The sequence below is a fragment of the Dendrobium catenatum genome, unplaced genomic scaffold (assembly GCF_001605985.2).
Source record: "Dendrobium catenatum unplaced genomic scaffold, ASM160598v2 fragScaff_scaffold_1553, whole genome shotgun sequence".
Taxonomy (NCBI): domain Eukaryota; kingdom Viridiplantae; phylum Streptophyta; class Magnoliopsida; order Asparagales; family Orchidaceae; genus Dendrobium; species Dendrobium catenatum.
Genome location: NW_021320015.1, coordinates 589460 through 616098, shown reverse-complemented (window position 1 = coordinate 616098; position 26639 = coordinate 589460). Strand labels below are relative to the sequence as shown.

Sequence of the window (26639 nt, the reverse complement as noted above, 5' to 3'; positions counted from 1 at the left end):
CCCGGGATTCGAACCGTGTTCTACTAAGTCCCAACCATTGTGCTGAGTTTGAAAATGTGATAAATTGTATACTATAATTTATTTAAACTATATAACATTAAAATTTAATAATAAATAAAATATTAAAGTTAATAATTAATTAAATATGTTATTTTATTAATACTTAGTTAGACTAAGTTATTAGATTAATAATTAATTAAAATAAACAAAAAATATTAATTAATTAAATTCATTATTAAAAGCTACCGGTAAAGCTGGAAAGCCGTCGGTAAATCGATGGAAGAGCTGCCGGAAACAAAATCGCCGTAAAACTGCCGGAAAATCGTTAGATTTTTTTCTGAAATTTAGGCCGCCGGAAAGCACCCGGAAAAATAGGTTGCCGGCAAGCCGCCGGAAAAATCCGTCGGTAATTGACGATTTTTCTGTAGTGATATTTGCTCTAATTGGATTGAAAAGTGGTGATGTGGTTGTGGTTAGATGATGACAGCGGGACAGCCGACACATGATGCTTGCTAGGGTAGGCATCATTTGGAGGCACCATGGCGTTACTCAAGAATGAGTAATTGACGGTGTGTCAATTTATAGAATATTTTTGGTCCACTATACTTAAATCAGTGGGTAAATGTATATGCCTCAAGAGAGTAAGAATCCAACCAAAATACTTTATGTAAAACTAGTTAGCCCTCTAGTCAATAGGTGTTATTACATTAGCAATGAGCAACTTGGAAGCTTCTACTATATTCATGATTAAATTAGGTTTAAAATTTTTGATGCATTATATTTTCTTTTCAATTTCAAACTCTACACACACACCAAAGCACACCTTTTAGTGCCCATACTTTCAAATCACTTTACTTTGACTTTTGACCTCCTTTCTTTGAAATTTAAGAAGAGGGATAAGAAGTTATTAATTCATTATATATTGATGAAGATATCAAAGATGAAGGTGATGAGAGATGATAAGGGGAGTTACAAGATACTAATTAGAGTCAAATCAATGGTGGATAGTATAGTGATGGCTATATAGACATATATCATCAAATTAGTTTTTTTCATTGTTTTGTTTACCAAAGTCGGGAACCAATAATGATGTCTTTATTAGCAAAGGCACTTGGAGTAGGGAGTACATGGCTGCTAGAAAGACAAGTAATGATGGATGGCTTTGTTTTAAGCAAATCATCATGGTAAGGTAGGAATGTGAACAATGTGTGGTTTACCCAACTAGGGAGGAAGCAATGATGTGTTTCAAACTATGATAGTGGATACCAAGGGTGACAACACTAAGATGGGAGATGTATATGGTGTTATTATCCTCACTAGTAAAAATTGTAGCAGAATTAGTGATTTAATTAATGACTAAAAAAGAAGAGGTAATAAATGCAATTGCGCACCTTAGAGCCAGAGGCTCATGAGTTGGTATACCTATACAAATAGACATAAACATTGGATGAGTAGTTAGTGTGGATATCAAGCTCCATTACCTACTTATATGTAGAAGTATAGTCAGATGCAAACTCAAATAGAGATTGATACGCTCTCAATGGCCTCCTCCCAATAATGAAAGATCTATCATGTTAGGTAGTTAACATGGAAGAGAGCGACTTGAAGACATTCACTATTGGATGTCACAGAATCACATTAGATCATTAATTTTTAATAGATAAATGGTGACTCAAGGAACAAAGCGGTATGAAAGGGAGCCTTCACAGTAGACAAATTCTTTGGGAGGCCTTGTCAATGGATGTCATTACTAGATTAGTATTAATTCGATTATGATTCCTAGCTATGAATGGATTATAACTTGTATTGTTTTAAAAAATGATAAAACACAATAATTTGAGTTTTTTCATATGTGTGATGTTGCATTGCTTTAGAAGCATTCCCTTTTAATGAATTATATTCCCTTTGATGAGAACACTAATTTTTGGAAGAGAGTAACATTCAATTTTTTTATAATGAAAAAACTCATTGTTGGAGTAAGCAATCATGGGTACGTCAATTGGATGGCTGGAAGGTTTTGACCAAAGGGAGTGGATTAACATACTTAATTTTGATTGGTAGGATGCTAGCATCATCATTAGGGCCGATGATTCATTGATGCAAGTAGATGGACATAGTTCTCAATAGAGAATTGATGACTATGATATCATACCAAACAAAGTTAGTGTGAGAGCTTTAGTAGGCATTATTTGATGGCAGATGAAGCCAACATCGTAGGAACCATTGACTTCTTATGTTGGGCAACGGTAGTTGCACAAATTTGGGTAATGAAATTGGAGCAAGATGGGTGACATTTGTAGAGATGCCTAGAAGCAAATGGTTCCCAATAAGGTTGACAAGTTATAAATTCTCTAGGTAAAAGAGCAACACCACCATGATGTGATGGGGTCCATCAAATCAATATCCTTTCATTAATTAATAAAACATGCAAGAATGTAATAATACCATTATATACCTATGTGCTGGCCATGATAGTTTCTCATCGCAAAAGAAGAGGGTAAAAGTTGATATGATGAATTAACTTTTAATATGACAACTTATTACCAAATTATTTCTAATACAAGTCAAGAATATTCATTTGATTGGTATGAATCTCAAGCATTATTTGTAATGAAAATTTTTTAACTTAAATTTAGAATCATCTAAATTATGGTTTCAACAATTTTATAGTCTAACTAGGCGCCTTGGTAATACAAAGCCAATGACACAAAATGTGATATGATTCAAGTCCAAATAAGCCAAAAATCAAATAGTTGAAGCATAATTAAAATTTTTTGGAAGTTAATTGGAGGACCAATGATCTGTGAACCATGCATGCTTACAGTCAAATATTGCGGCTCGATAAGAAAAATATAGCATTCCCAAAATCATAAGATTCTAAGATCATTAAAACACTTAAATGTCGAATAAATGGTCCAAAAATAAAATACAATATATGCTATGTAACGTTGGCTAAATCTATCAAAATGCTTACTCTTAAAATACTATAATTTCCCTCTAATCTCCACAAGAAATGGATCAGCTTAAATTTGAAAAGAGCTTGAAAATCTTAAGACCTCTAGAGGTTGTTGTACGATGCTAACAATCACCATTAGCCATCATTGTTAAATGACTGCCATCACTTAAACACCATTGATGTCATTGGACTATTCTTATTCATCTACCATAATCTAACTACTATCTTCCTACCATCACCGTCTATCCATCATTATTCGACTCTCATTGTCTGACAATTATTGTCCGACTATTATTGACTGACTTTCATCATTTGTTTGTTGCTATTCTCACTCTATGCACCAATTCTCCCACATTCTATATTATAACTACAAAAGATTAATCAAGTGCTCCTAATTTTATAATATTGTTTTCTCTATTTGTGGAGAAGAGCACAATTGTGTAACTTCAATTATATAATAGATTACTATCTAGACCCCGTTGTTTTTTATCTTTCCGTATTTCCACGTAAAAACTGTAATGTGTTATATACTTTTCTTGTTTATCCTTGTTTGTTGGATTTTCATTCAAAGTTAAAAACAAAATCTCTTTCTAATATTCTAAACTTTTTAGCGTGCAATCATTTCTATAAACAAGGGTGAGGGACCCATGATCTTTATTTGCATGCACTTGAGTCTTCAAGTCTCAGACGTTGCAACATTTAGATTTTTAAACACATTGGAGAGCAAATATTGGTTTGCACATGTATCTTCCTATAGAAGGCACTATCACAATCTATTCTCGATGAGGGTGACATTAAAATGTTGGATGTCAAGTTTCACACAATAATTCCTCGATAGAGGTGACTTGTGCATGTTTGTTGGCTACTTTAGACCCTACATCCTACTTCCATTCAACATATCGTCATCCCCGGCCACATAGTTAGCAACAAATTCGTTCACTATTATCTATCCTAACTCTTCACAATGAAGATGACGAGTTGGGTTCCATCTATGTTTATTTCTCTCTTTTGATTTAATAAGACCCTGAATAGCCTTCTTTGCTCTACTTTTCAACACATGCCAACCATCAACATTTGGACTTATAAGCTCAGTATAGGAGTGGAAGAAGCTTCTTTGTAGTACCGGAGGCTATGCAAATAAGGGAGTTCTCACCAAGTCTAATAAAATACCAACCTATAACATGGTAGTCATCCAATCAGCTTAATGTTTCATTTGAGACAATTTTTTAATATTTTATAAAGTAATTTTTTAGTACAAATATTTTTTAAATAAAAATTCTTGTATTAAAAATTACTATAAAAATAATAAAAAAATTATCTCAAATAAAATTTGAATGGACATTAAAAAATTGGAGACCAATCAAAATAACCCGATATCCATCAATATTAAAAAAGAAAAAAAAAAAAAAAGAGGGATGAGCCAGACTACATTCAGTTGTTTGCATTTTGCACAGAATAATTTATCGGTAACCACGATGACGACAAGGCGATGTGGCTGTAGCCCGTTAATAAAATTATTGAAAATTGCTATCGCTTCAAATCAAGCCCTTCACATCGACACTCTAATTAGGCACGTGGATAGGGGTAATGAAAGCTAGCTAGTGCGTCTGGACAAATCGAAAAAATAATTAAATAATAATTTACCGGCGATCAATCAAATTAATAAAAGTCTTTATCAGAATAAACTGACGCCTAGCAAAATATTTTAACTTGGAATTGTTTTTTGGGCAATTTTTTGGAAGGATTATGTTTGAAGATGAGAGAGCAATTTCAAGAAGACGTGAAGCAGATTTAAGTTTTAGAAGAAAATGCAAAAACACTTTGCATGTTCTTCATAAAATGCAAACTTAGATCACGTTTTCTTCAAGACACAATTTTTTTTTTTTGATCTTTTTTAAATTTATTTAATAACATGATCATTCTCCTAAATGCTTCATCAAACATCATCCTTCCAAAATTTTGCCTTGTGTTTTTTTTGGTACATGACTTGTAGCGAATCTGGGCCTTTTTATTTGGGGTGTTGTTATTATTTTAGTGTATTTGATATGTTTTATGTGGATTTATGATTTCGGTGGCATTATTTTTTAGATTTCATTTTATCTGAATTATTTAAATCAAATTTTAATAAGAATATCCTAAATGAGAAAATTTCAATTTTAGTGGTAATTAAAGCGCACTTATATCTCATTGTAGAAATTCCTTATATTCTTCCATTTTTTTTAATGATTGATACTGAATTAATTATAGAAAGTAATTTAAATAAAATAAGATAAATTTATGTTTTGTTTGGTTAGACTTTTTTGATTGATTCATAAAGTAAATTTTTAATTAAAAATTATTTTTTTTATAAAAAAGTTAAGAAGCAGTAAGAAAGCCGTCCAAGTCTTTCTTAATTACTGCTTCTTAAAGCAACTTTTTAGTATAAAAATTAAAATTTTTGTATTAAAAAATTGTTTTAAGAAACAATAAAAAATCGTCCTAAACATAATCTTAATCTCAATCATTCATGATGTTATTAGTGCAGTTAAAATGATAATGATAGTTGGTGCAACTCCTAATGATCCATTCCCATATTTAAAAATTTAGAAAGTATTGCATTGAAACTTATAACACATTGGTTGAAAATAAATATGAAAATCTAGATGGAGCAAATTCGTTCACTCACCTAGCAAAAAAAAAAAAAAAAAAAAATTGTAAGTTTTAGAAGATGCGTCTTTTATTTTTGGTAGTTTTTTTATTATTTTTATGGCTGTTATGTTTAAAAGTAAATATCATATCTATTACTTTTTGGGTTGTTTTAAAGTTGTACTTAGCTGTTTGAACACGATCATAGCTAATTTATGTCATGATTGAATGCTCAAAATTTGACTAAGAAATAAAATAAGATTGAAATAATCATAATTAATAGCTTAGGATTTATAATTACTATGTGCCTGAAATGATCTATAATCTAAATATGACATTGTATCATTCATATAATTTGAGGTTGAAGAGTCCTTACCTTTAATAGGCCAATTCAGATATTGTCTTCATGAAGACTCTTCGATGCTTGAGTCAATGGCTAAACTTGATGTTGAAAAGGAGCTGAAATAAATTTAATAAGATTTTGACTACTTGATGAAAATGTGAGAATTGGGAGTCCTCTACCTTTCCCATTCAAGGGATATTTATAGATATTTGGATGAAAGATTTTCTAGTGCACTAGCAACAAGGATATGAGAGATAAAAAAGTCATGTCAACTCATGGTTCATTTTTGACAAAAATGGGTATTGACTGCGAGATAATTTTGGTCTTTCTTAAGTTGATCAAAGGGCGGAGAGTCAAATCATAATGTCTTTAAGATCCATGTTGGAACATTATATTTGTATTGGATGGATCAATAGATATCCTAAGCCCCAAAATTAGATATGCATAATGATTGATTTTTTGTAGAGGTAATATGGTGGAGAGAGATGTAGATCCATGACATATAAGTCTAGACAGGTATGCAGACAAAGAATGGTAGGATCTAGAATATCTAGTTAAAGATCCATGAGCGTTGTAGATGGAAGGAATATGAGTGAGAGACAAAGACGACCTACATAATTAGCGATGATAGAACCTCCAGTATAATTGAGAGTATATAGTTTTAGTTAGTAGAAAGTGAGAGACACATCTGAAAGGTCCACTAGTATAAGTTCTTTTTCAAATATTATTATTATTTATTGAAATGCATTGAATAGCACGCTATATATGATTGATTGTCATTCAAACATGTGAAGGAATGACTGTATGATTCTATGAATGATTGATATGATTGATGAAAAATATCGAGGACGATATTTTTTTAAGGTGAATAGATTGTAATAACCCTCAATCTAATTTCTCTAAATTCTATGAATTTCTATTCGTGAGAGCATTACAGTGTTAAGAGCACTGAGGCGCTGGAGAAGTGGTGCCCTTGCTTTTGAGCTCTCAAATTTGTTGGAGAGTTAATTTGGTGTAGCGTCATTTTGACATGAAACTTCGTTTTTATATAAAATTATATATTTAAAGCCACTTACATTAAACTATCATACAATCATCCATCCCCTTCAGTGCTTATCTTGCCGGGAAGAAAGAGGAGAGAAAGGTGAAAGAAAGAAGAGAGAGTGTGTTATAACTAAAAATTTGAAAAATGCATTTTTAGCTACAACAATAAAGAAATTATTCAGGAGTCATTATATATCCATATCACAAACTATTTTCACCATTACATATCTTTTATTGTGTTTTAATTTCATATTTATTTTTTTATAATTTTTGGGCATTTATAAATTCCCGAATAAATTGACACCTTACAGTATAAGTGGGAGTTTTGGGACCATCAGGTGCCTGTTTTACAAATCTGTTTCCTCAAGTTTTCTATAATTTTTTAAGCTCAATATATATTTATATGAATTTTATATTGAAAAATAATTATAATATTAATATTATATTATTGTTCAAAAGGAAAATATCAAAAAGAAGGGGTTTGAGAGAAATAAGAGAAAATATAGGAGAGAATTTAAGTATCCTATAAATCTCACGAAGTGATAAATTTGTTGTTACTTTGTTTTTGGCATAAATCTTGGACTTATTAAATCCGAGAGTTCGATGGATTCATGGTATTACGATGAAGAAGCATGTAAAAAGTGAGAAAGATGTATACTTGTGGAGCGAGCTCTTGTCCTGAATTTTAATAGGAGCAGCACCGTCTAAGAGTGCCAAGCTTCATTAGCGACTATTTCAAAACTCAACTTTCCATGTTGCACGCAAAACTAAAACAATGAAAGTACGTAGCCGCAACGAAGCATGCTGAAACAATAACGGCATATAGGGGCGGATGGCTTCTTTTTTTAGAGTGGGCAAATAAATATTTTTTTTTTAAGGGGATGAACAAAGACGCTTATGATTGATAAAATTAGAGTAAAATTTTTTTTTGAAGGGGGGCAAAATATCCAAAATACTCAAAATATTCTAAAATATCCCCTCTAAATATTTAATATATTTTTTGAGGGTGGGCAAGGGTACATGAGGGATCCGCCCATGATAGCGAAGAAGCAATGAATCACAACAAGTTGAAGCAAATCCTATGAATTAATTTAATTAGCTTAATTAATTAACTTTGAAATAAAAATAATCAGTTATATAGTTAATAGTATAAATAATAATTGAATACTTAATCAGTAATGCAGTACTTAAGTGATTAATTAGATAATTAATAATTTAAAACCAAGTAAATTCCACTTAATTAAATTAATCATATACTTAATAGTGGATATAAGAAAATAATTAGTTATTTCAAATGATAATTAAATAATTAATTAGATAATTATCAATATAATTAGTAATTAACTACTTATTAAATTAAATGCTAAATACATAATTAGATTATTAATTAAATAATTTGATAATTATTTATCATTATAAATTTTTAACGATAATTACAATTAAAATTAATAAATAATTCGTATTTAGCAAACAAATTATATTTAAAATGTAAATATAATTTACATTTTTAATGAATTAATCACCTTGAATATTAAATTATATTATCAAATAATTTTACACGATTTAACACTCAGCTTGTTAAACATTTTTCAGGATCTAATATATCCAGATTTATTAAATCCTAGTTGCAGTTGCCAATGCTGCCCCTTAGGGGCTGTTTGGTATGCGGATTTAGGCGGATTTAAGGCCGGATTTTGGCGAAATCCAGCCAAACGGCCTAAAATGCAAATCCAAATCTCACCTATAAATACGTAGAGTACATTCAGTTTGCAGTAACTGAGTCATCGTCGCTTCACCTCTGAGCCAATTCAAAATGCCCGAGGTTATTGCAGAAACGACATCCCTATTCCGCTCCCAGATTGAAGACGGGAGGTAACTTTGCTCTCCAATATGCCTGATTCATTATTCTCTTGAACTATTTTCCCCGAAGATCCCATCGATGTTTTTTCCAGTTTCAGCGATGTAAGTCTCCAAATCCTTGAATCGGTTCTCGTCGCCAAAGACGTGCGAGCCCTGCTTGAAATTAGGTCGAGCCTCCAAGAGTTTCTACGATTGCATGCCAAGTCCGTAATGGATAGAATCGCTGCAAAGACCGTTGATGAGAAGCTCAACGTAGCCGAGTTCTTCGTCAAAGCGTTCGCGCTTGTAGGAGACGTGGAAGTAAGTGTCTAGAAAAAAATTAACTGATTATAGGGTTGGATGCCATCTTGCGGATCGAACTATGGAACTTTAATTTTCCAATGGTTGAAAACTTTTGTATTTTGTTTTGGTAGTTTTGCTTAGGAAAAATACATGATTAGGCGCCTAAGGAGAAATACTGTTCTTCTTATAGTTCTAGTTGATATGAGTTTTTCATCTGGTTGGAAATGATGATATTGCTAAAATTTTGACAATAACATTAAAATATCTATGTAAGACAAATAAGTGAAGTTCACAGAATCACATGGCTGAGAGGTCTAACCCCTTACCCCTCTACGATAGTTTATCAGAGAAGATGTAATGGGTAGTCTTGATTGTGATAGACATGGAAACAGATATGGAAGACAGCAAAGATAACCTCAGAAACCCTTACAAACCCCAGGTCCGATAGAATTGCATAGGCGGTGCAGAGGTGAAAATTTGTACTAGTTCTGAGGATGCTTAGCTGGATGAGGGCTTTACCCTTAGAGATAAGATAGGATACGCAATGAGCATATACGTGAAAAGTTTGGAGTAGCTCCAGTGGAATATAAGATTAGAGAGAGTCTCCTTAGATGGTTTGGTCACATTAAACGGAGGCCTTCCGATGATCCGGTTAGGAAAGTTGAGGTATTAGATTTGACTTATGTTAAAGAAAGGTACAACAGACCTAAAAAGACTTGGTTAAACAATATTAGAAATGATCTTTCTTTGTTAGATTTAAATGAGAATTTGACTTTTAACAGGCCACAATGATGAAAAAGATTCATGTAGCTGACCCCACATAGTGATACAAAGGCTTGATGTTGTTGTTGTTGTGTTGTTGGCTGTACCTGTCCAGAGTTCCTCTTGCACCATCAAGCACTCATTCGGTGATACCAGCACTTCCTTGTTCTATAATTTTAAACTGATAAGTCTATTGAAGAACATCTTTCTTCTTCTGATGTCAATTTATGAACAATTTATTACAACCAGGTTGCATTTAATCTGTACTAATTGATTGTTTGGATGCTCTTTAATAGTTTTGATATGTAACAAGATTTTTTATGTTCATCCAAGCATTTTTATGCATCCTCATTAATTGGCTTTGCTTATTCTCGCACATTTTTGGTTTCTAACGAGAAAACATTCATTATGTTTTGATTTGCACATTAATTCAATTGTTTATGGTTTTGTACTTTATGCCATGCACGCTTCTTTGCAGAGTTGCTTGGCTCTTAAGTATGAGGCGTTAGTTCTGAGGGAGACCAAGTATTACAATAATAATGGTTTTCGAGTTTCATATCAGGAATGGTATAACTTTGCAAAGAATTCATTGTATAATGGATATTACGCAATAGCTGTTAAGGTAAATGTTTGTCATTTTAAGCTCATTAGTTTGTTTGGCAAATAATTGGCATCGTAGTCTTTTTTTTTTTAAATACATAACTTGGAACACTTTTACTGCTAAAGTTATTATTAGTTCTTTTTGTTTTTCTGTTATATCATGAATTTGTTTCATGTATACGATAAATAGCTGCTGAAGACAGTCTTCTTTACAATCTTGTTTATGTTGAAGTCATGTATTTGAGGAATTAAAAATTCATGTTCAAGTTTCATGTTGGCAACATTTTTTATAAAAATTCTGAAGTGGAACGTCTTAGTTAAATCATGTCTTAGAATATTATATTTGTTTTTGTACTCATTTCTAGAACTTTCTAGAATATTCAAAGAATATATTATGTATATTGATTGTAATAGGAAGGGGTATATGAAAGAATATTATTAACTTTTGAGCTTGGTTTGTTCCCCAATTTGGGGCTCCCTTCTTGCATCATCTTCTCCTAAAAAATCTACTACATCAGTTGGTATTTGAATCTGGAGCTCACCAAGAATGAGGGATTGCAGAAGAAGATCAGCTACGACGATCGAAGGCGAAGAAGATGGGTTGTCGACGATTGATTGATGCTGAAGAAAATGGATTGTTGATGACGATCGAAGCCATGAAGTCTTTTGGTTGCCTTTTGATGCTGCGTCGAATGCCTGTTTCAGTGGGAATCTAGTCCATCGAATTGCCCCGATTGCGTGAAATCCGATCGGGATGCCAAGGCTGACGCCTCTTCCTTTAGTCATGCAATTATTGGGGAGCAGGGCTTTGTTCTACAAGTTGGCATCGTCCTAATCCCTCTGGGTTCCATTCACGGCAATTTGGTTGTTGACATGGATGTGTATGATGCTGATTGCGATGAGGATGAAGTCAAGGCGGCGTGCGTTGAGGCTTCAATCATCCTGGACTGGGAGATTGTTCGAGCAGGCGCCCCCGCTCGAACTACCAGCTGATGTTCCCAAGCTGCTCAGTGAATGTAATATGAACATTTCGAGTGTGGATGGCGTTATGCCTTTGAGTGATTGCAAAGATTTGGCCATCAATTTATCGGAGAATGTGAATGTGGTTACCAAGTCAGATAGCAGATGTGGTGATCTCCTAAATTCAGTCATCCTTGACCTCCAAGCTTCTTATCTGGGCACTCCTGGTGTTTGTGGACAAGTCCCATTGTATTAGATCTCTCAGTTGCAGCAAAGTTCAGCCCCAAACTAGCATACCGGCAGCTCCCTTCCAGCTCAGTTCATTCCTGCTGCTGTTATTGCTGGGAATCGGTAGACGGCGAATGACCAGGAGGAGCCTCTCAACCATGTTGAAGCAGAGCGGAAGCGGCGAGAGAAGCTTAATCAATTATACTACGTACTCCGAGCTATGGTGCACAATATGTCCAAGCTGGATAAGGCCTCCCTGCTCGGCGACGCCATCGCGTACATCACGAATCGATTGTCTCTCGGATCCTCTAATGAATCACTTCGTTCTCAAGTGGATGTTCTGAAGAGCAATGCTAATGGCTTTCTTGAGAAAGTTGGTGGAAGAGAAGGGAAATTGGAAAGGCTTGAATTGGAGGTGAAGAGGTTTCCGAATTAAACTATCAAATTCAATCAGGATTTATGAAATGATTTGAAGGCACTTGGAAAGTAGAACCATTGTTTCTTGATAAGGAGCTCTGTTCTCCTTGTGAAACAAAATCTTGGCTTGAATATGACTCTGCAACATTCAATACTATGATTAATATTTTTTTTGGAATCAAGCGGCATGATTTCTGCAAGGAAGTTTTTTTATGAAAGCCTACAAGAACTGTGATCACTTGGAGCTCCATGATATCTGGCTATGTTAGGATGGGAGAAGCAATGAGGCTTTTGATCTATTCCAACGAATGCAGCGACAAGGAGTGAAGCCTAATGAACATATCATGGTTAGTCTGTTAGTCGCTTGCTCTAATTTGGGAGCTTTGGAACAGGGGAAATGGATTCATTCTCTCATAAAAAAAGATGAAGGTTTCAAACAATCCAATAGTGATCATAGCTATTATAGATATGTATTGTTAGTGTGGAAGCATAGTTGATGCTCTTGAAAGCCTTTGAAAATGCTTCTGAGAAAAGTTTGTCCTCATGGAACTCTGTGATTATTGGCTTAGCCACTCATAGCCAAGGAAATGAGACAATTCAATTATTCACAAGGCCTCATAATTCTTCTGGTTTAAGGCCTGACAATGTTAGCTTCATAAGTGCTCTAACAACTTGTAACCATTCAGGGATGGTTGAAGAGGCACCCAACTATCTCAAATTAATAAACAAAGAATATGAAATTGAGCTGGAGATCGAGCTGTCTAGTTGATGCTCTAGGCCGAGCTTGGTGATGTAGGAGTAGCATACGAAGACTTGCATTATAAAATTAAACACAAGTTGAATTTAAAATCAACAAGCTATTAATCATGGGGATGTGTAAAACAAGCTTCAAAACAAGTAAGAAAGGCAATCCACAAATAACAATTAACCACAACCAAATTTCTAGAATTCAAGAAGGATAAATTAAATCAATAACTTAGCTAACATTGGTTGGCGAAAAAATCCAACATTTAACATAGATTAGTCATTACAAGAACCATACATTCAATGATTTAAGAAGCTAATTGATTTAAATTATCATGAAAATAGTGATGCTACAAAGGATTGGACTTAAAAAATGTCTACTTAAGTGTATGAAGTAAGAGTAGAAAGATTTAGCTATTTGCATCACAGAGAAGCTTCCTTTAGATGTGGTGTGGTCTCGGCTGATTGATCTTCAAAGGGTTGCTCCGTAGTACCTTCCTTGTATCTTGCTTCACAGTGGAGAAGAAGAGATGCTGGCCGGAATCTGAAAGGAGGAGGGAGGCCACATTTTTTGCTATTTAGTGGAGATTTAGAATTGTATGAGGTTAATTAGTGTGGTAGGGCTTAGGGGAATGGGAGAGAGTGGGGTTGGAAAATGGAAAAATAGTTTTGAAAAAGGGAAAAGTTAAAGTGAACTTTGTAATTAATGGGTCAACTTCACATTAATTAACATGGAGAGTTTCAAGAGTGGGGGGTTGATCGGCGACTAGGGAGGAAGGAGGAAAAGGGGAAGAGATGCAAGGGGGGAAATCAAGAACTCACCTTAATGGATTGTTGGGTACTTCATTTGCCTTCTCCTATGGCTTCACCAACTCACTCTCACACAAGAGAAGAGGGCTGAAATCAGAATTCATTCAAGTTCTCAAACTAAACTAAATTACATACAACACACACTACAACTAATAATATAACTACTCAATCGTGACCGTTGATCTACGGCCCCTTCTATGATAAACCTTCCATGCCTTGAAGTCCCCATCACTAGGTTAGTCCAAGAGGTCATGGATTTGATACTGAGGATTCCAATACAGCCCGATTCTTTAGTTTGGGAAGCATTGCTTGGTGCTCTCATAATGCATGGAGATGTGGAGCTTGTAGAAAGAATTGTTGGTTGTTTGTTCAAAAGGATCCTGAATTTGATCGCCAAATCACAGAACATGTCTCTCACATGCAAATCTTCGACCTAGGAGAATTGATTTTGATGTCTACATCTACCTCCCTCCCAATGAAGTGCCACGACCAAGTCGAGCTCTTCTTGCGCTAGGAGAGTATTATGTGGAACATCTTACTTAAATCATGCCTTCATATATTATATTTCTTTTTGTACTCATTTCTAGAAACTTTCTAGAATATTCTAAGAATAGATTATACATATATTAATTGTAATAGGAAGTGGGATATGAAATAATATTATTAACTTTTGAGCTTGGTTTGTTCCTCAATTTGGGTCTACGTTCTTGCATCCTCTTCTTCTCAAAGATACACCACATCAAATTCTCATGGAATATCCTCAAATTTTAATGCTAAAAATGGCCATCAGATTTCAATCTTATAGTTTAAATCAAAAGCCAAGGCAGAATGACTCGTTATGCCCAAAAAGACTGACATGAACTTTTACCCTTCTCGTCCGAACCTTTTTTTTTTTTGTTTTGAGAATGTTTAAAGAATAAGGTTTTGGCGATATCTCAATGTATAGGGCTAAACAACCCTTAGGGTTTTAATCTGCTGTGTTGAAATCAAAACATTGACAAACACTTGTGATGTTAAAAAACAAGGGCATGTTCTTTAACTGCCATGCGATAGAGGTCCTAATTTGAACAATATAAACTATAGCTTATTGTTAGATGGAAACAATAACCAAATTCTCCTTCAAAGTCCCATATTTCTTCACTATGAGAGGAGGTGGTTTGATACACTTTAATTTATTATTTTCTTGGATCTTGTCCACTCATATTTGTTGATGGCTTTTGAGTTTTGAAGTTAGAGCTGTTATTTCGTTACCAAAACCAAATGATATCTTTTTGGTTTTCTGTTTTCTGTAGGGATTTGACAATGCACTTTCATGCTTTCAGTCTGAACTTAATGCAGATGGAAATACTGGTGATTACTTTCTGAAAGATAACATTGTTGATAAAATTAGAAAACTCAAAGATGAAGCTTCTGCAATGATTTCATCAAGTTCCGGTGTGCACTTTTTCTAGTTTAGTTTGCCCCTACTATTTAACTTTCCTTGACATGTCCTAAATTTTGCAGTCGCTATTCAAGCTTAGACAAACAAAAGATAATGCATCCTCTCTGTAGCAGGACCAAAATTTATCATCTGTTAACATACAAACTCATATGACGATAAAATGAGTTAGTCAGTGATTTTGTTTTGTTTAAAGTAGAACTTTGCTGTTTTTCAAATTTGATTTGGATCAACGGATGAAATTTAATTTATTTAAAGGAAAAAAATTAAATAATTTTGCATAGTATTCATGGCATCTTTTATTGCATGTAGGGCTTGTGTCACCACTTGTGTATAATAGAAGCTCAATTGGCTTTATATTGAGGCACTTGTCCTCTTCCGTTCTCCTTATAACTTCTAATGTTGTATTCCTAATCTCTATTCAAGTAGGGTCTATCATTTCAAATTTTCATAGGGAGGTCGGTTGGGTTGTGGTGTCAATTAGTTAGGATAGTTCACCCCTTGGATTGGCCATACTTAGTCAACTTCTTAGAGTCTTTTGGGATTAGTAACTAAAGTTTTTTTTTTTTTTTTTTTTCTAAAATGAATATTTTGTACTTTCACGTGGCTAGCCAATGATATAGATGAGTCAACCAATTACATTGTCAGCTAGGGGGGTCTGCTTTATGACTAGATGACATTTGTACTATTTTCAAACATCTCATGCTTGGTCAGGTTTAGTTTATTCGATCATATTAGGAGGATTTTTGAGTTGTCACACCTAAGTTGCTTGCCTAACCAAATGAAATGGTATGAGATATTATTGAGTTGGGCCTATTTGATTGAGAGGTGTTATCAGTTAGTGCCTTGTTTGTCATAGATCTACTAGGAAGTGTTCAACGACTTAATAGTTTATTCTGGTAGGTCTACTACTAGTGTTTGTTTAGTAGGGTTATAGGCCCTTTGTGTCTGATTAGTGTTACTCGAACTCCTATGTTAATTATATGACCAACGATATTTGTAGGGAAGTATTCTACAAGATAAGCTTGCCTTTTTGTAGTGTTAGTTGCGTCATGCTCCATGAATGAGAATTTTCATTGTGACCTCCTTGATTATTACTCCATGTATGGCTTTGATCATCCCTTAAGGAGGGTATTTTTTCCTGCCTTCTCATTTCCCCTTCAATTAAATTGTAGGGGAAATGAGAAGGGTTTATTATATTTATCTTAATATAATAAAGGGTTTACACTCTGAAAACTTTAGAATTCGGCAAAGAGCTAGTTTCTAAATTCTTTGTCAGACGCAATGCTTGAAGGCATAACTTTGAGAATTGTTAGAATTCATAAAATTTTAGAGGGAAAAAATATGCTTCTTATTATTATACAAAATTATCCCTATTTATAGATATATACAAGATGTCGTAATAAAGAAACAAATAACTTCTATTTGATACATAATTGCCTCAATATAATCCTTCCTAATTCAGCTACCCAAATATAGAAGGAGATTGACGTGATCCAGGTGAGTCTCCCATCCCGACCGTGAGATTACGTGCAAAGGGATGACTGAGATTTTGACAAAAATTAATGAAGCTCGACATCCTTCAAAGATGTTAGAAGGATTATGCACTTGGCGACATTCGAGACTATATGTAGTGTTATCATCGTATAAAAATTGATAAGATTACCTATTGTATTGTTTGAATATATGAGAAAATGGCTCTTTGAGGATGTTCATTGTAAATGATGACGTTGAGGGAATAATAATGTCATGCCAAGATTTAATTGAATTTAACTTCTTTCATGTAAACCAATTTCCAAGATTTAACTATCTTAGAATTTACTAAATTCAAGTTTATAGGATTTACTAAATCTTATTTTTGTTAAATTCTACTGATAGCCAAACAACCCCAAAAAGTTATTATATATATTGTAATTTCATCCACCGACACCATCACCACATTTCTTCCTAACCCGTACTTCCCCTCTTCTCTATTTGTGACATTGTAGTCTATCCTGACGTCACCTCTCTAAGACTTGAGTTAATTTTCCTCCTTAGTCTGTCGGTGAAATTTTAGTTATATTTTTGCCCAAAGGAGAAGATTTATGTACAGGAGCTTTAAAATTTGGAGGAGGCTCTTATGCTTCTTCCACTCTTTTTCCCTCCAAATTTCCACCAATTGCACGAACACAACTGTATCAAGCATGTTAACTGGATCTCAAACCCTTCATATATATATTTTTTTGGGTCTAGTAATTTGTTTTCTTTCTTCCTAGAAAATCAATATTATGCTAACAAATTCTTTTTGATCGCTCCTTATATGAACCATTCTTCATGTCTATACTTGATGCTAACAAACAGTTCAGGCACTTACCTCCAAATACTTGAAAAGAAAGGCCACTGAATGTGAGCAAAGGTGCTCTGTATTTCCCACTAACTCCCAGCAAGCTGCAAGCTCAATGTTCAGACTTGGAATCAATAAGAGAAATGAACGTAAACTTTACCAGAGCCAACGAAAGAAACAACAGACGTCAGTGCCATAGCTTCTTTCTTTTTGGAGTTAGGTTCACTCAATATGATGATTATTGGGAAATGGTGATTGTGTTCTACTTGTGAAAGTGCATCTAATTGTTCGTTTGCTGTTAATTTCTGACGGTCTCTCTTCCATTTGGCTATTTTACTTGAAGAAGGCTAAGACTTCTTTTGATATGAGAAAGCTGTTCTTTCAGATGGATTTCTCCATTAAATTTAATCCAATTAGAGCATTGAGAGAAGGCAATTTAGCTATGGACTTGTTAGCCACTCAAGCTGCTAAAAACATGCTTCTCCAGTCTACTCATCTTCCTCTTTACCAAAGCCACCTTGCGAGGATGTGCACGATATCTTTAGTATAGTGTTTACAACAACGACATCAAGCCTTCCGTAGAATATTAATTGAAATATCATTGCTTTTTCCCACAAGACTTTTCTTAACATAGAATTAGTCGGTTCTATAGCTAAACATCAGGAACGACTTCTTCTGGGCAAAATTCTCCTTTTTGATATGCATCTATATTTTGGTTTGAGTGTTTAAAGTATTGGGATATTGTCGTTCCATTTTGGTACTAAGAAGTTTGCGTCTCACTTATTGAGGAGAGATGAGGAAAGGATACACGAGAGAGGGAGAGAGATAAAATTCAGTTGTGTTTATTTATTTTTTATCTTTAAATAGGATTTTAGGGAACAGTCTGAGAGTTGAAGCCATTTGTTGTAAATTACATGATTTTCGGTGGAAAATCATTGCAGAGGTTGGGTATTTATAAGTATGTGGCTTATGTTGCGTGGGAATAGAAAAGAGACGGACGATGCATTTGCTGGTAGTCCTTCTTAATTAGGCAATCTGTTTCAATATCTTTTAATTTCACAGTTCAATTTTTTTCCCGGCTGCTAGGGTTTTTTTCTCCCTAGCCGATCTTCGTCCTCCCGTGCTTGTTCTCCCCTCTTCGGCTTGGCCGGGGGAGCTTCCCTCCCCATGGCCAACCTCTCTTCCTCCGTGGAGTTCCCTCCACTATCCTCTAAGAGTGTTGTTCCCTCTGCTGTCGCCCCTCTTAGCTACAGCAATATTGTGGCTTCTCCTCGCCCAGGGAATGCTTTTAAGCTTTCATCTTCGGTCTTGCCTGATGATCCCTTGGAGTTTAATGAAATCCATGTCAAAGCAGCTTCGGATGAATGGGGACTGGCGTTGATAGGCTATTCGCTCGGACGACGTCCGTATTACGAATCCCTACTTTTGGCTATCCGCAAGGTTTGGAAGCTCAAAGGTATGATGAAACTGCTTTCTTTAAGCGATGGGTTCTTTATGTTGAAATTCACGACGCATAAAGACTATGATATGGCCTTATCTGGAGGGGTGTGGTTTTTCCTTGGTAAGCCGTTTGTGCTCCAAAAATGGGTTCCTAATTTCAAACCTGTGAGAGAGGAGTTCACATCTATCCCTATATGGTTTAAAATCCTTGATTTACCTCTTCCTTGCTGGACTCCGGAAGGAATTTCGCGGATTGCCAGTAAGATCGGAACTCCGATTGCGGTTGACGATCTTACAGCCGAAAAAACTAGGCTCACGTACGCCAGAGTTTGTGTCCAGGTATCAAAGGAATGTTCTTATCCTGAGTTCATCCCCATAACCATTTTAGGTGAGCCATTCTCTCTTCGTATCCAATACGAATGGAAACCAGAACAATGCGAGCACTGTGGATCTATTGTGCATACCCCGGATTTTTGTCCATCAAAACCGCAACCTTCAAAAACTGATGTTCAACCGCCACGAGGTAGAAGCACTAGCCGGAAGCCTCCGCGGGCGACCGGTAGAAACTCCAATTTCGAGCCCAAGCAATCTCTAGCTGCTCAACAAATTGTTCAATCAATGGAGGCATCTGACCCCATGTTTAAGTCCTCCACCTTCATTGCTGATGCATCTCTGAAGATCTCTGACCTCCCAGGGCCTTCCACTCAGCCAACTTCCACTAAAACGCAGCCCAACATCCCAACCCCGACTGTGGTAGTTACCCAACAACTGAACAATTCTGCTGGGACAGCTTTCATTGCTATCCCAAATCTAAATTCACCAACTGAGGAGTCTATCCCGTCTTCTTCTACTACCATCCAGCAACAAGACAAAGTGATTTCACCTAACAAGTTTGCTATTCTTCAAGAAAGTAGTAGTGAGTCTGAGCCTCCTCCTTCCACTACTCTGCATACGGAAAAGAACCGAAATAGCACTGTTGCACAATCAAAGGCTTCTAGGAGTAAGCAAACTAAAAAAACTCCTAGCAAATCCTCAAAATCCCAATGATCCCACCTCGTCTAGCGGCTTGGAATGTGAGAGGTTTCAACAGCCCGGAAAAGGTCAGGGCGTGCAAAGACTTAGTTCGTGACCGCAAACTTGAGTTACTTTGTGTCCTGGAAAATAGAATTCATGCAAGCTCTTTTTCCGACCCCTGGTTTCGTCTTAACCACTGTGTTTTTGAGAATGAGGAAAGCTGCCATAATTTTAACCTATCTTCCTCGGGTAGGATTTGGATTAAATGGAATCCGCTCCTCCTCAGTTTCAGACCTTCCCATTACACTACTCAGCTGATTTCTGGTGATCTTTACAGGGGGCAAGAACATCTTTGTGTCCTCACTGTTGTCTATGCTTCCAATTCTTTGGGTGATCGCTTACTTCTTTGGGAAAAACTTAGAGAAATTGGGAATCTTATCTGCTCCCCTTGGCTCATTCTTGGTGATTTTAATTGTTGCTTATATGCTGACGAGAAATCTGGTGGCACTCCTCTCCTGGCCACCCAACTCTGGGATTTTAATGCTCTTAAGTTTGACTTGGGGTTGTTGGATTTATCCTCCAAGGGCCTTAAATTTACTTGGTTTAATGAAAGGGCTAATGACCCCATTCACTTGAAGCTGGATAGAATGATGATAAATGATAAGTGGCTTGAAGCTTTCCCTTCCACTTACTATGAGGCCCTTTCTCCCGCTTGCTCGGATCATTCCCCGATTATCCTTTTTTCAGATCAGCAAGCTATGTTGAAACACAGATTCGTTTTCAAAAACTACTGGACTAAACAAAATGGCTTTTGGGTCGACCTCCTAAATATTTTTTCTCTACCGACACACGGGAACCCCATCTTTGATCTGTATAGAAAATTGAAAATGCTTAAAGTGAGCATTAAGGATAAAGACTGGGCAAATTCTAGCTTTCTCTCCAATCAACTTGTTATTCTTAAAGAGCAGCAATCTCAGTGCCTTGGTATGTTAAATATTGATCCTCAAAATCTTGATCTCAACTATCAACTGAAATCAATCAAATCTCAACTTTCGGTTTGTTCTGAGTCTTGGACAAATTGGCTTCTTCAAAGAGCAAAACTTAAATGGCTTACTAAAGGAGAGGATGATTTAAAGTTCCTTTATGCTAGGCTCAAGAAGAGAAGGAATCATAGCTCCGCAACTCCGGTTGCTAGTGAAGACCCTACCATTAGGCAAGATCTGATAAATTCTATTACTCAACACTTTGAGAAATTGTTCAATGCTCCCCCTCCAGCAAATACTTTGGAATCTTTATTTATTCCCAAAGGTAATGTTATTCCATCTCATTTATCTCATTTGCTGACGGTTAATGTTTCTGATGATGAGATTAAGGAGGCTATTTTTCTTGGGAGCTCCAACTCTTCTCCTGGCCTGGATGGATTTAACTTTGAGTTTTATAAATCCACTTGGCTTATTACGGGTCTTTTTGATCGCTCCTTATATGAACCATTCTTCATGTCTATATTTGATACTAACAAACAGTTCAGGCACTTACCTCCAAATACTTGAAAAGAAAGGCCACTGAATGTGAGCAAAGGTGCTCTGTATTTCCCACTAACTCCCAGCAAGCTGCAAGCTCAATGTTCAGACTTGGAATCAATAAGAGAAATGAACGTAAACTTTACCAGAGCCAACGAAAGAAACAACAGACGTCAGTGCCATAGCTTCTTTCTTTTTGGAGTTAGGTTCACTCAATATGATGATTATTGGGAAATGGTGATTGTGTTCTACTTGTGAAAGTGCATCTAATTGTTCGTTTGCTGTTAATTTCTGACGGTCTCTCTTCCATTTGGCTATTTTACTTGAAGAAGGCTAAGACTTCTTTTGATATGAGAAAGCTGTTCTTTCAGATGGATTTCTCCATTAAATTTAATCCAATTAGAGCATTGAGAGAAGGCAATTTAGCTATGGACTTGTTAGCCACTCAAGCTGCTAAAAACATGCTTCTCCAGTCTACTCATCTTCCTCTTTACCAAAGCCACCTTGCGAGGATGTGCACGATATCTTTAGTATAGTGTTTACAACAACGACATCAAGCCTTCCGTAGAATATTAATTGAAATATCATTGCTTTTTCCCACAAGACTTTTCTTAACATAGAATTAGTCGGTTCTATAGCTAAACATCAGGAACGACTTCTTCTGGGCAAAATTCTCCTTTTTGATATGCATCTATATTTTGGTTTGAGTGTTTAAAGTATTGGGATATTGTCGTTCCATTTTGGTACTAAGAAGTTTGCGTCTCACTTATTGAGGAGAGATGAGGAAAGGATACACGAGAGAGGGAGAGAGATAAAATTCAGTTGTGTTTATTTATTTTTTATCTTTAAATAGGATTTTAGGGAACAGTCTGAGAGTTGAAGCCATTTGTTGTAAATTACATGATTTTTATAGGCTTTCTTAAAAAAGGTCTCTCTTTTTTTTTTTTTTTTCTGCTAGGGTTTTTTCTCCCTAGCCGATCTTCGTCCTCCCGTGCTTGTTTCTTCCTCTTCGGCTTGGCCGGGGGAGTTTCCCTCCCCATGTCCAACCTCTCTTCCTCCGTGGAGTCTCCTCCGCTATCCTCTAAGAGTGTCGCTCCCTCTGCTGTCGCCCCCCTTAGCTACAACAATATTGTGGCTTCACCTTGCCCAGGGAATGCTTTTAAGCTTTCATCTTCGGTCTTGCCTGATGATCCCTTGGAGTTTAATGAAATCCATGTCAAAGCAGCCTCGGATGAATGGGGACTGGCGTTGATTGGCTATTCTCTCGGGCGACGTCCGTATACGAATCCCTGCTTTCGGCTATCCGCAAGGTTTGGAAGCTCAAAGGTATGATGAAACTGCTTTCTTTAAGTGATGGGTTCTTTATGTTGAAATTCACGGCGCATGAAGACTATGATATGGCTTTATCCGGAGGTGTGTGGTTTTTCCTTGGCAAACCTTTTGTGCTTCAAAAATGGGTTCCTAATTTCAAACCTGTGAGAGAAGAGTTCACATCTATCCCTATATGGTTTAAAATCCTTGATTTACCTCTTCCATGCTGGACTCCGGAAGGAATTTCGCGGATTGCCAGTAAGATCGGTACTCCGATTGCGGTTGACAATCTTACAGCCGAAAAACTAGGCTCACGTATGCCAGAGTTTGTGTCCAGGTATCAAAGGAATGTACTTATCCTGAGTCTATCCCCATCACCATTTTAGGTGAGCCATTCTCTCTTCGTTTCCAATATGAATGGAAACCAGCACAATGCGAACACTGTGGATCTATTGTGCATACCCCGGATTTTTGTTCTTCAAAGCCGGAACCTTTAAATACTGATTTTCAAAGTCGGAAGCCCCCGCGGGCGATCGGCAGAAATCCCAATTTCAAACCCAAGCAACCACTAGCTGCTCAACAAAATGTTCAATCATCTGAGGCATCTGATCCCATGTCTATGCCCTCCTCCTCCACTGCTGCTGCATCTCTGAAGATCTCTGACCTCCCAGCGTCTTCCACTCAGCCAACTCCATCAAAACCGCAGCTCAACTTTCCAACTCCAACTGTGGTAGCCACCCAACAACTGAACAACACTGCTGAGACGACTTTCATTACTATCCCAAATCTAAATTCACCAACTGAGGAGTCTATCCCGTCTTCTTCTACTATCATCCAGCAACAAGACAAAGTGATTTCACCTAACAAATTTGATATTCTTTAAGAAAGTAGTAGTGAGTCTGAGCCTCCTCCTTCCACTACTCTGCATTCGGAAAAGAATCGAAATAGCACTGTTGCACAAACAAAGGCTTCTAGGAGTAAGCAAACTAAAAAAACTCCTAGTCAATCCTCAAAATCCCAATGACCCCACCTCGTCTAGCGGCTTGGAATGTGAGAGGTTTCAACAGCCCGGATAAGGTTAGGGCATGCAAAGACTTAGTCCGTGACTGCAAACTTGAGTTACTTTGTGTCCTGGAAAATAGAATTCGTGCTAGCTCTTTCTCCGACCCTTGGTTTCGTCTTAACCACTGTGTTTTTGAGAATGAGGAAAGCTGCCATAATTTTAACCTATCTTCCTCGGGTAGGATTTGGATTAAATGGAATCCGCTCCTCCTCAGTTTCAGACCTTCCCATTCCACTACTCAGTTGATTTCTGGAGATATTTTCAGGGGGCAAGACCATCTTTGTGTTCTCACTGTTGTCCATGCTTCCAATTCTTCGGGTGACCGCTTACTTCTTTGGGATAAACTTAGAGAAATAGGGAACCTCGTCTGTTCCCCTTGGCTCATTCTTGGCTATTTTAATTGTTGCTTATATGCTGACGAGAAATCCGGTGGCACTCCTCCTGGCCTGTAATATCAGTTCTGCTCCAGGTTCGTCCGGGACGAAGTTGGATCGTCCGGGACGATCGGTTTCTGTCAGCCATGTACTGTATTTGTAGATGATTGTTTTGAGGAAAAGAAAGAAACATATAGACGATTTGTTCCGCTGCATTTGACATTTTTAGTAGCTCTGGTCTATTTTGTATAATATTTGGAAGATTCAGTTCAGTAAACAAATTCCAAAGCCAGATCCTGGTTAGTTTGTTAAGCTGATCGGGATCCGGCTCGGGCGGGATCCGTCCCCGTCGGGTCGGGTCGTGACATGGCCACCCTCCTTTGGGATTTTAATACTCTTAAGTTTGACTTGGGGCTGCTGGATTTGGCCTCCAAGGGCCTTAAATTTACATGGTTTAATCAAAGGGCTAATGACCCCATTCACTTGAAGCTGGATAGAATGATGATAAATGATAAGTGGCTTGAAGCTTTTCCTTCCACTTACTATGAGGTCCTTTCTCCCTCATGCTTGGATCATTCCCCGATTGTCCTTTTTTCAGACCAGCAAGTTATGTTGAAGCACAGATTCATTTTCAAAAATTACTGGACTAAACAAAATGGTTTTTGGGCCGACCTCCTAAATATTTTTTCTCAACCGACACATGGGAATCCCATCTTTGATCTGTATAGAAAGTTGAAAATGCTTAAAGTGAGCATTAAGGATAAAGATTGGGCAAATTCTAGCTTTCTCTCCAATCAACTTGTTTTTCTTAAAGAGCAGCAATCTCAGTGCTATGATATGTTAAATATTGATCCTCAAAATCTTGCTCTCAACTATAAACTGAAATCTATCAACTCTCAACTTTCGGATTGCTCTGCGTCTTGGACAAATTGGTTGCTTCAAAGAGCAAAACTTAAATGGCTTTCTAAAGGAGAAGATGATTTAAAGTTCCTTTATGCTAGGCTTAAGAAGAGAAGAAACCATAGCTCCTCAACTCTGGTTGCTAGTGAAGACCCTACCATTAGGCAAGATCTGATAAATTCTATTACTCAACACTTTGAGAAATTGTTCAATGCTACCCCTCCAGTAAACACATTGGAATCTTTCTCTATCCCCAAAGGTAATGTTATTCCATCACATTTATCTCATTTGCTGACGGTTAATGTTTCTGATGTTGAGATTAAGGAAGCTATTTTTCTTGGGAGCTCCAAGTCTTCTCCTGGTCCGGATGGATTTAACTTTGAGTTTTATAAATCCACTTGGCTTATTACGGGCCCTTTGGTGTGCAAAGCAGTGAAGTCTTTTTTCTCAAAGGGGTACCTCCCAAAGATGGCCAAAGCTACTGCCATCGCTTTGATTCCCAAATCCACTCATGCTTCCAACATTTCTGACTATAGGCCCATTGCTCTCTGCAATGTTTTCTACAAGATTATTTCCAAAATTTTGGCTTCTAGAATGAAGGAAATCATGCCTTTTATCATTGGGAACAATCAAGCTGGCTTTATCAAGAAACGCATTGCTACTGATAATATCCTTCTAGCTTCTGAAATCCTCTCTGATTTCAAAAAGTCTGCCAAAAACAAATTAATGTGTGCCAAGCTGGATATTCGTAAGGCTTTTGATTCAGTATCTAGGGCTTTTATTTTATCCAAAATGAAACAAAAAGGCTTCCCTTCATCTTTTATTCATTGGGTCAAGGCTTGCATTTTGGATGTACATTTTTCTATATGCATAGACGGGGCATTGGAAGGCTACTTTAACTCATCCTATGGCATTAGGCAAGGCTGCCCCCTTAGCCCTTATCTCTTCTGCATTGCAATGGATGTCTTTTCCTGTTTGATTGATAATGACTCCAATCAGGATAATTTCATTGGGTTTCATAAACATGGCGTGAACATTTCACACTTACTTTATGCGGACGATCTCCTAATCTTTGGGGAAGCTTCTCTTAACAACCGTGCTGCTCTTAGAAAGATTCTTGACATCTTTGCTAAAGTTTCAGGTCTTTTGGTGAACCATGAGAAGAGTCAGATTATAATTTCTAGCTATATTTCTAATCCCATGGATTTTTGTGAGGCTCTTCATATGCCCTCTTATTGTGTCAAGATGACTTATCTTGGATTGCCTATCTCGGTTAAGAAATGCTCTAAATATGACTTTCTTCCCCTTATGCATTCAATTGCAAATCACCTGGCTGGGTGGAAAGCCAGATTATTATCCATGGGGGGAAGGCTACAATTCCTTAAATATACGGTTTGCAATACAATTGCCTATTGGATAAGAGGGTCCATCATTCCCAAATCTTGTATCAAAACACTTAGCAGAATATGTGCCAAATTCTTGTTCTTTGGGGACCCTGAGGCCAAAAAGCTTCATCTTATCACATGGAAGAGAACTTGTAAACCTAAATTAAATGGTGGGCTGGGTATCCCTGATTTAATTGGTCTTCAATTCGCCACCATGAGCTCACTGCTTTTCAGGTTTTA

At 36.5% G+C, this 26639-nt stretch overlaps 4 protein-coding genes across 9 annotated transcripts; all 4 read left to right on the top strand.

Annotated features, from left to right (window-relative positions):
- Window positions 1-8708: 8708 nt before the first annotated feature.
- On the top strand, window positions 8709-18114 carry LOC110101264. Of its 6 annotated transcripts, none has more exons than XM_020829092.2 (5): window positions 8709-8840; window positions 8927-9128; window positions 10351-10494; window positions 14924-15065; window positions 17410-18114. In XM_020829092.2, the coding sequence occupies exons 1-5, from the start codon at window positions 8782-8784 to the stop codon at window positions 17589-17591; spliced, it is 729 nt and encodes a 242-aa protein (XP_020684751.1). In that variant the 5' UTR covers window positions 8709-8781; the 3' UTR covers window positions 17592-18114. The 6 variants fall into 6 exon arrangements, with proteins under 6 accessions (XP_020684751.1, XP_020684744.1, XP_020684761.1 ...); XM_020829085.2 differs by having other exon boundaries at window positions 8921-9128; window positions 17410-18110; XM_020829102.2 differs by having other exon boundaries at window positions 8921-9128; window positions 17415-17604.
- Window positions 18115-18559: 445 nt separating this feature from the next.
- Window positions 18560-19879, top strand: LOC110101008. The gene has a single exon (XM_020828761.1). It carries the CDS (start codon window positions 18560-18562, stop codon window positions 19877-19879), a length of 1320 nt encoding a protein of 439 aa, XP_020684420.1.
- Window positions 19876-21396, top strand: LOC110101006. Its single transcript, XM_020828745.2, has one exon. The coding sequence runs from the start codon at window positions 19876-19878 to the stop codon at window positions 21394-21396; it is 1521 nt and encodes a 506-aa protein (XP_020684404.2).
- Window positions 21397-22601: 1205 nt separating this feature from the next.
- Window positions 22602-23560, top strand: LOC110100996. Its single transcript, XM_020828732.1, has 2 exons — window positions 22602-22992; window positions 23064-23560. Exons 1-2 carry the CDS (start codon window positions 22602-22604, stop codon window positions 23558-23560), a joined length of 888 nt encoding a protein of 295 aa, XP_020684391.1.
- Window positions 23561-26639: the final 3079 nt, after the last annotated feature.

Excerpts from the sequence above, each read along its gene's own strand:
- LOC110100996 (XM_020828732.1), top strand. The coding sequence starts at position 22,602 with ATGGGGACTGGCGTTGATTGGCTATTCTCTCGGGCGACGTCCGTATAC. Across the intron at positions 22,993-23,063 it reads AGCCGAAAAACTAGGCTCAC|GTGAGCCATTCTCTCTTCGT; the intron begins GTATGCCAGAGT and ends TCACCATTTTAG.
- LOC110101264 (XM_020829085.2), top strand. The coding sequence starts at position 8,782 with ATGCCCGAGGTTATTGCAGAAACGACATCCCTATTCCGCTCCCAGATT. Across the intron at positions 8,841-8,920 it reads TCCCAGATTGAAGACGGGAG|TTTCAGCGATGTAAGTCTCC; the intron begins GTAACTTTGCTC and ends TGTTTTTTCCAG. Across the intron at positions 9,129-10,350 it reads CGCTTGTAGGAGACGTGGAA|AGTTGCTTGGCTCTTAAGTA; the intron begins GTAAGTGTCTAG and ends GCTTCTTTGCAG.
- LOC110101006 (XM_020828745.2), top strand. The coding sequence starts at position 19,876 with ATGATCCCACCTCGTCTAGCGGCTTGGAATGTGAGAGGTTTCAACAGC.
- LOC110101008 (XM_020828761.1), top strand. The coding sequence starts at position 18,560 with ATGGCCAACCTCTCTTCCTCCGTGGAGTTCCCTCCACTATCCTCTAAG.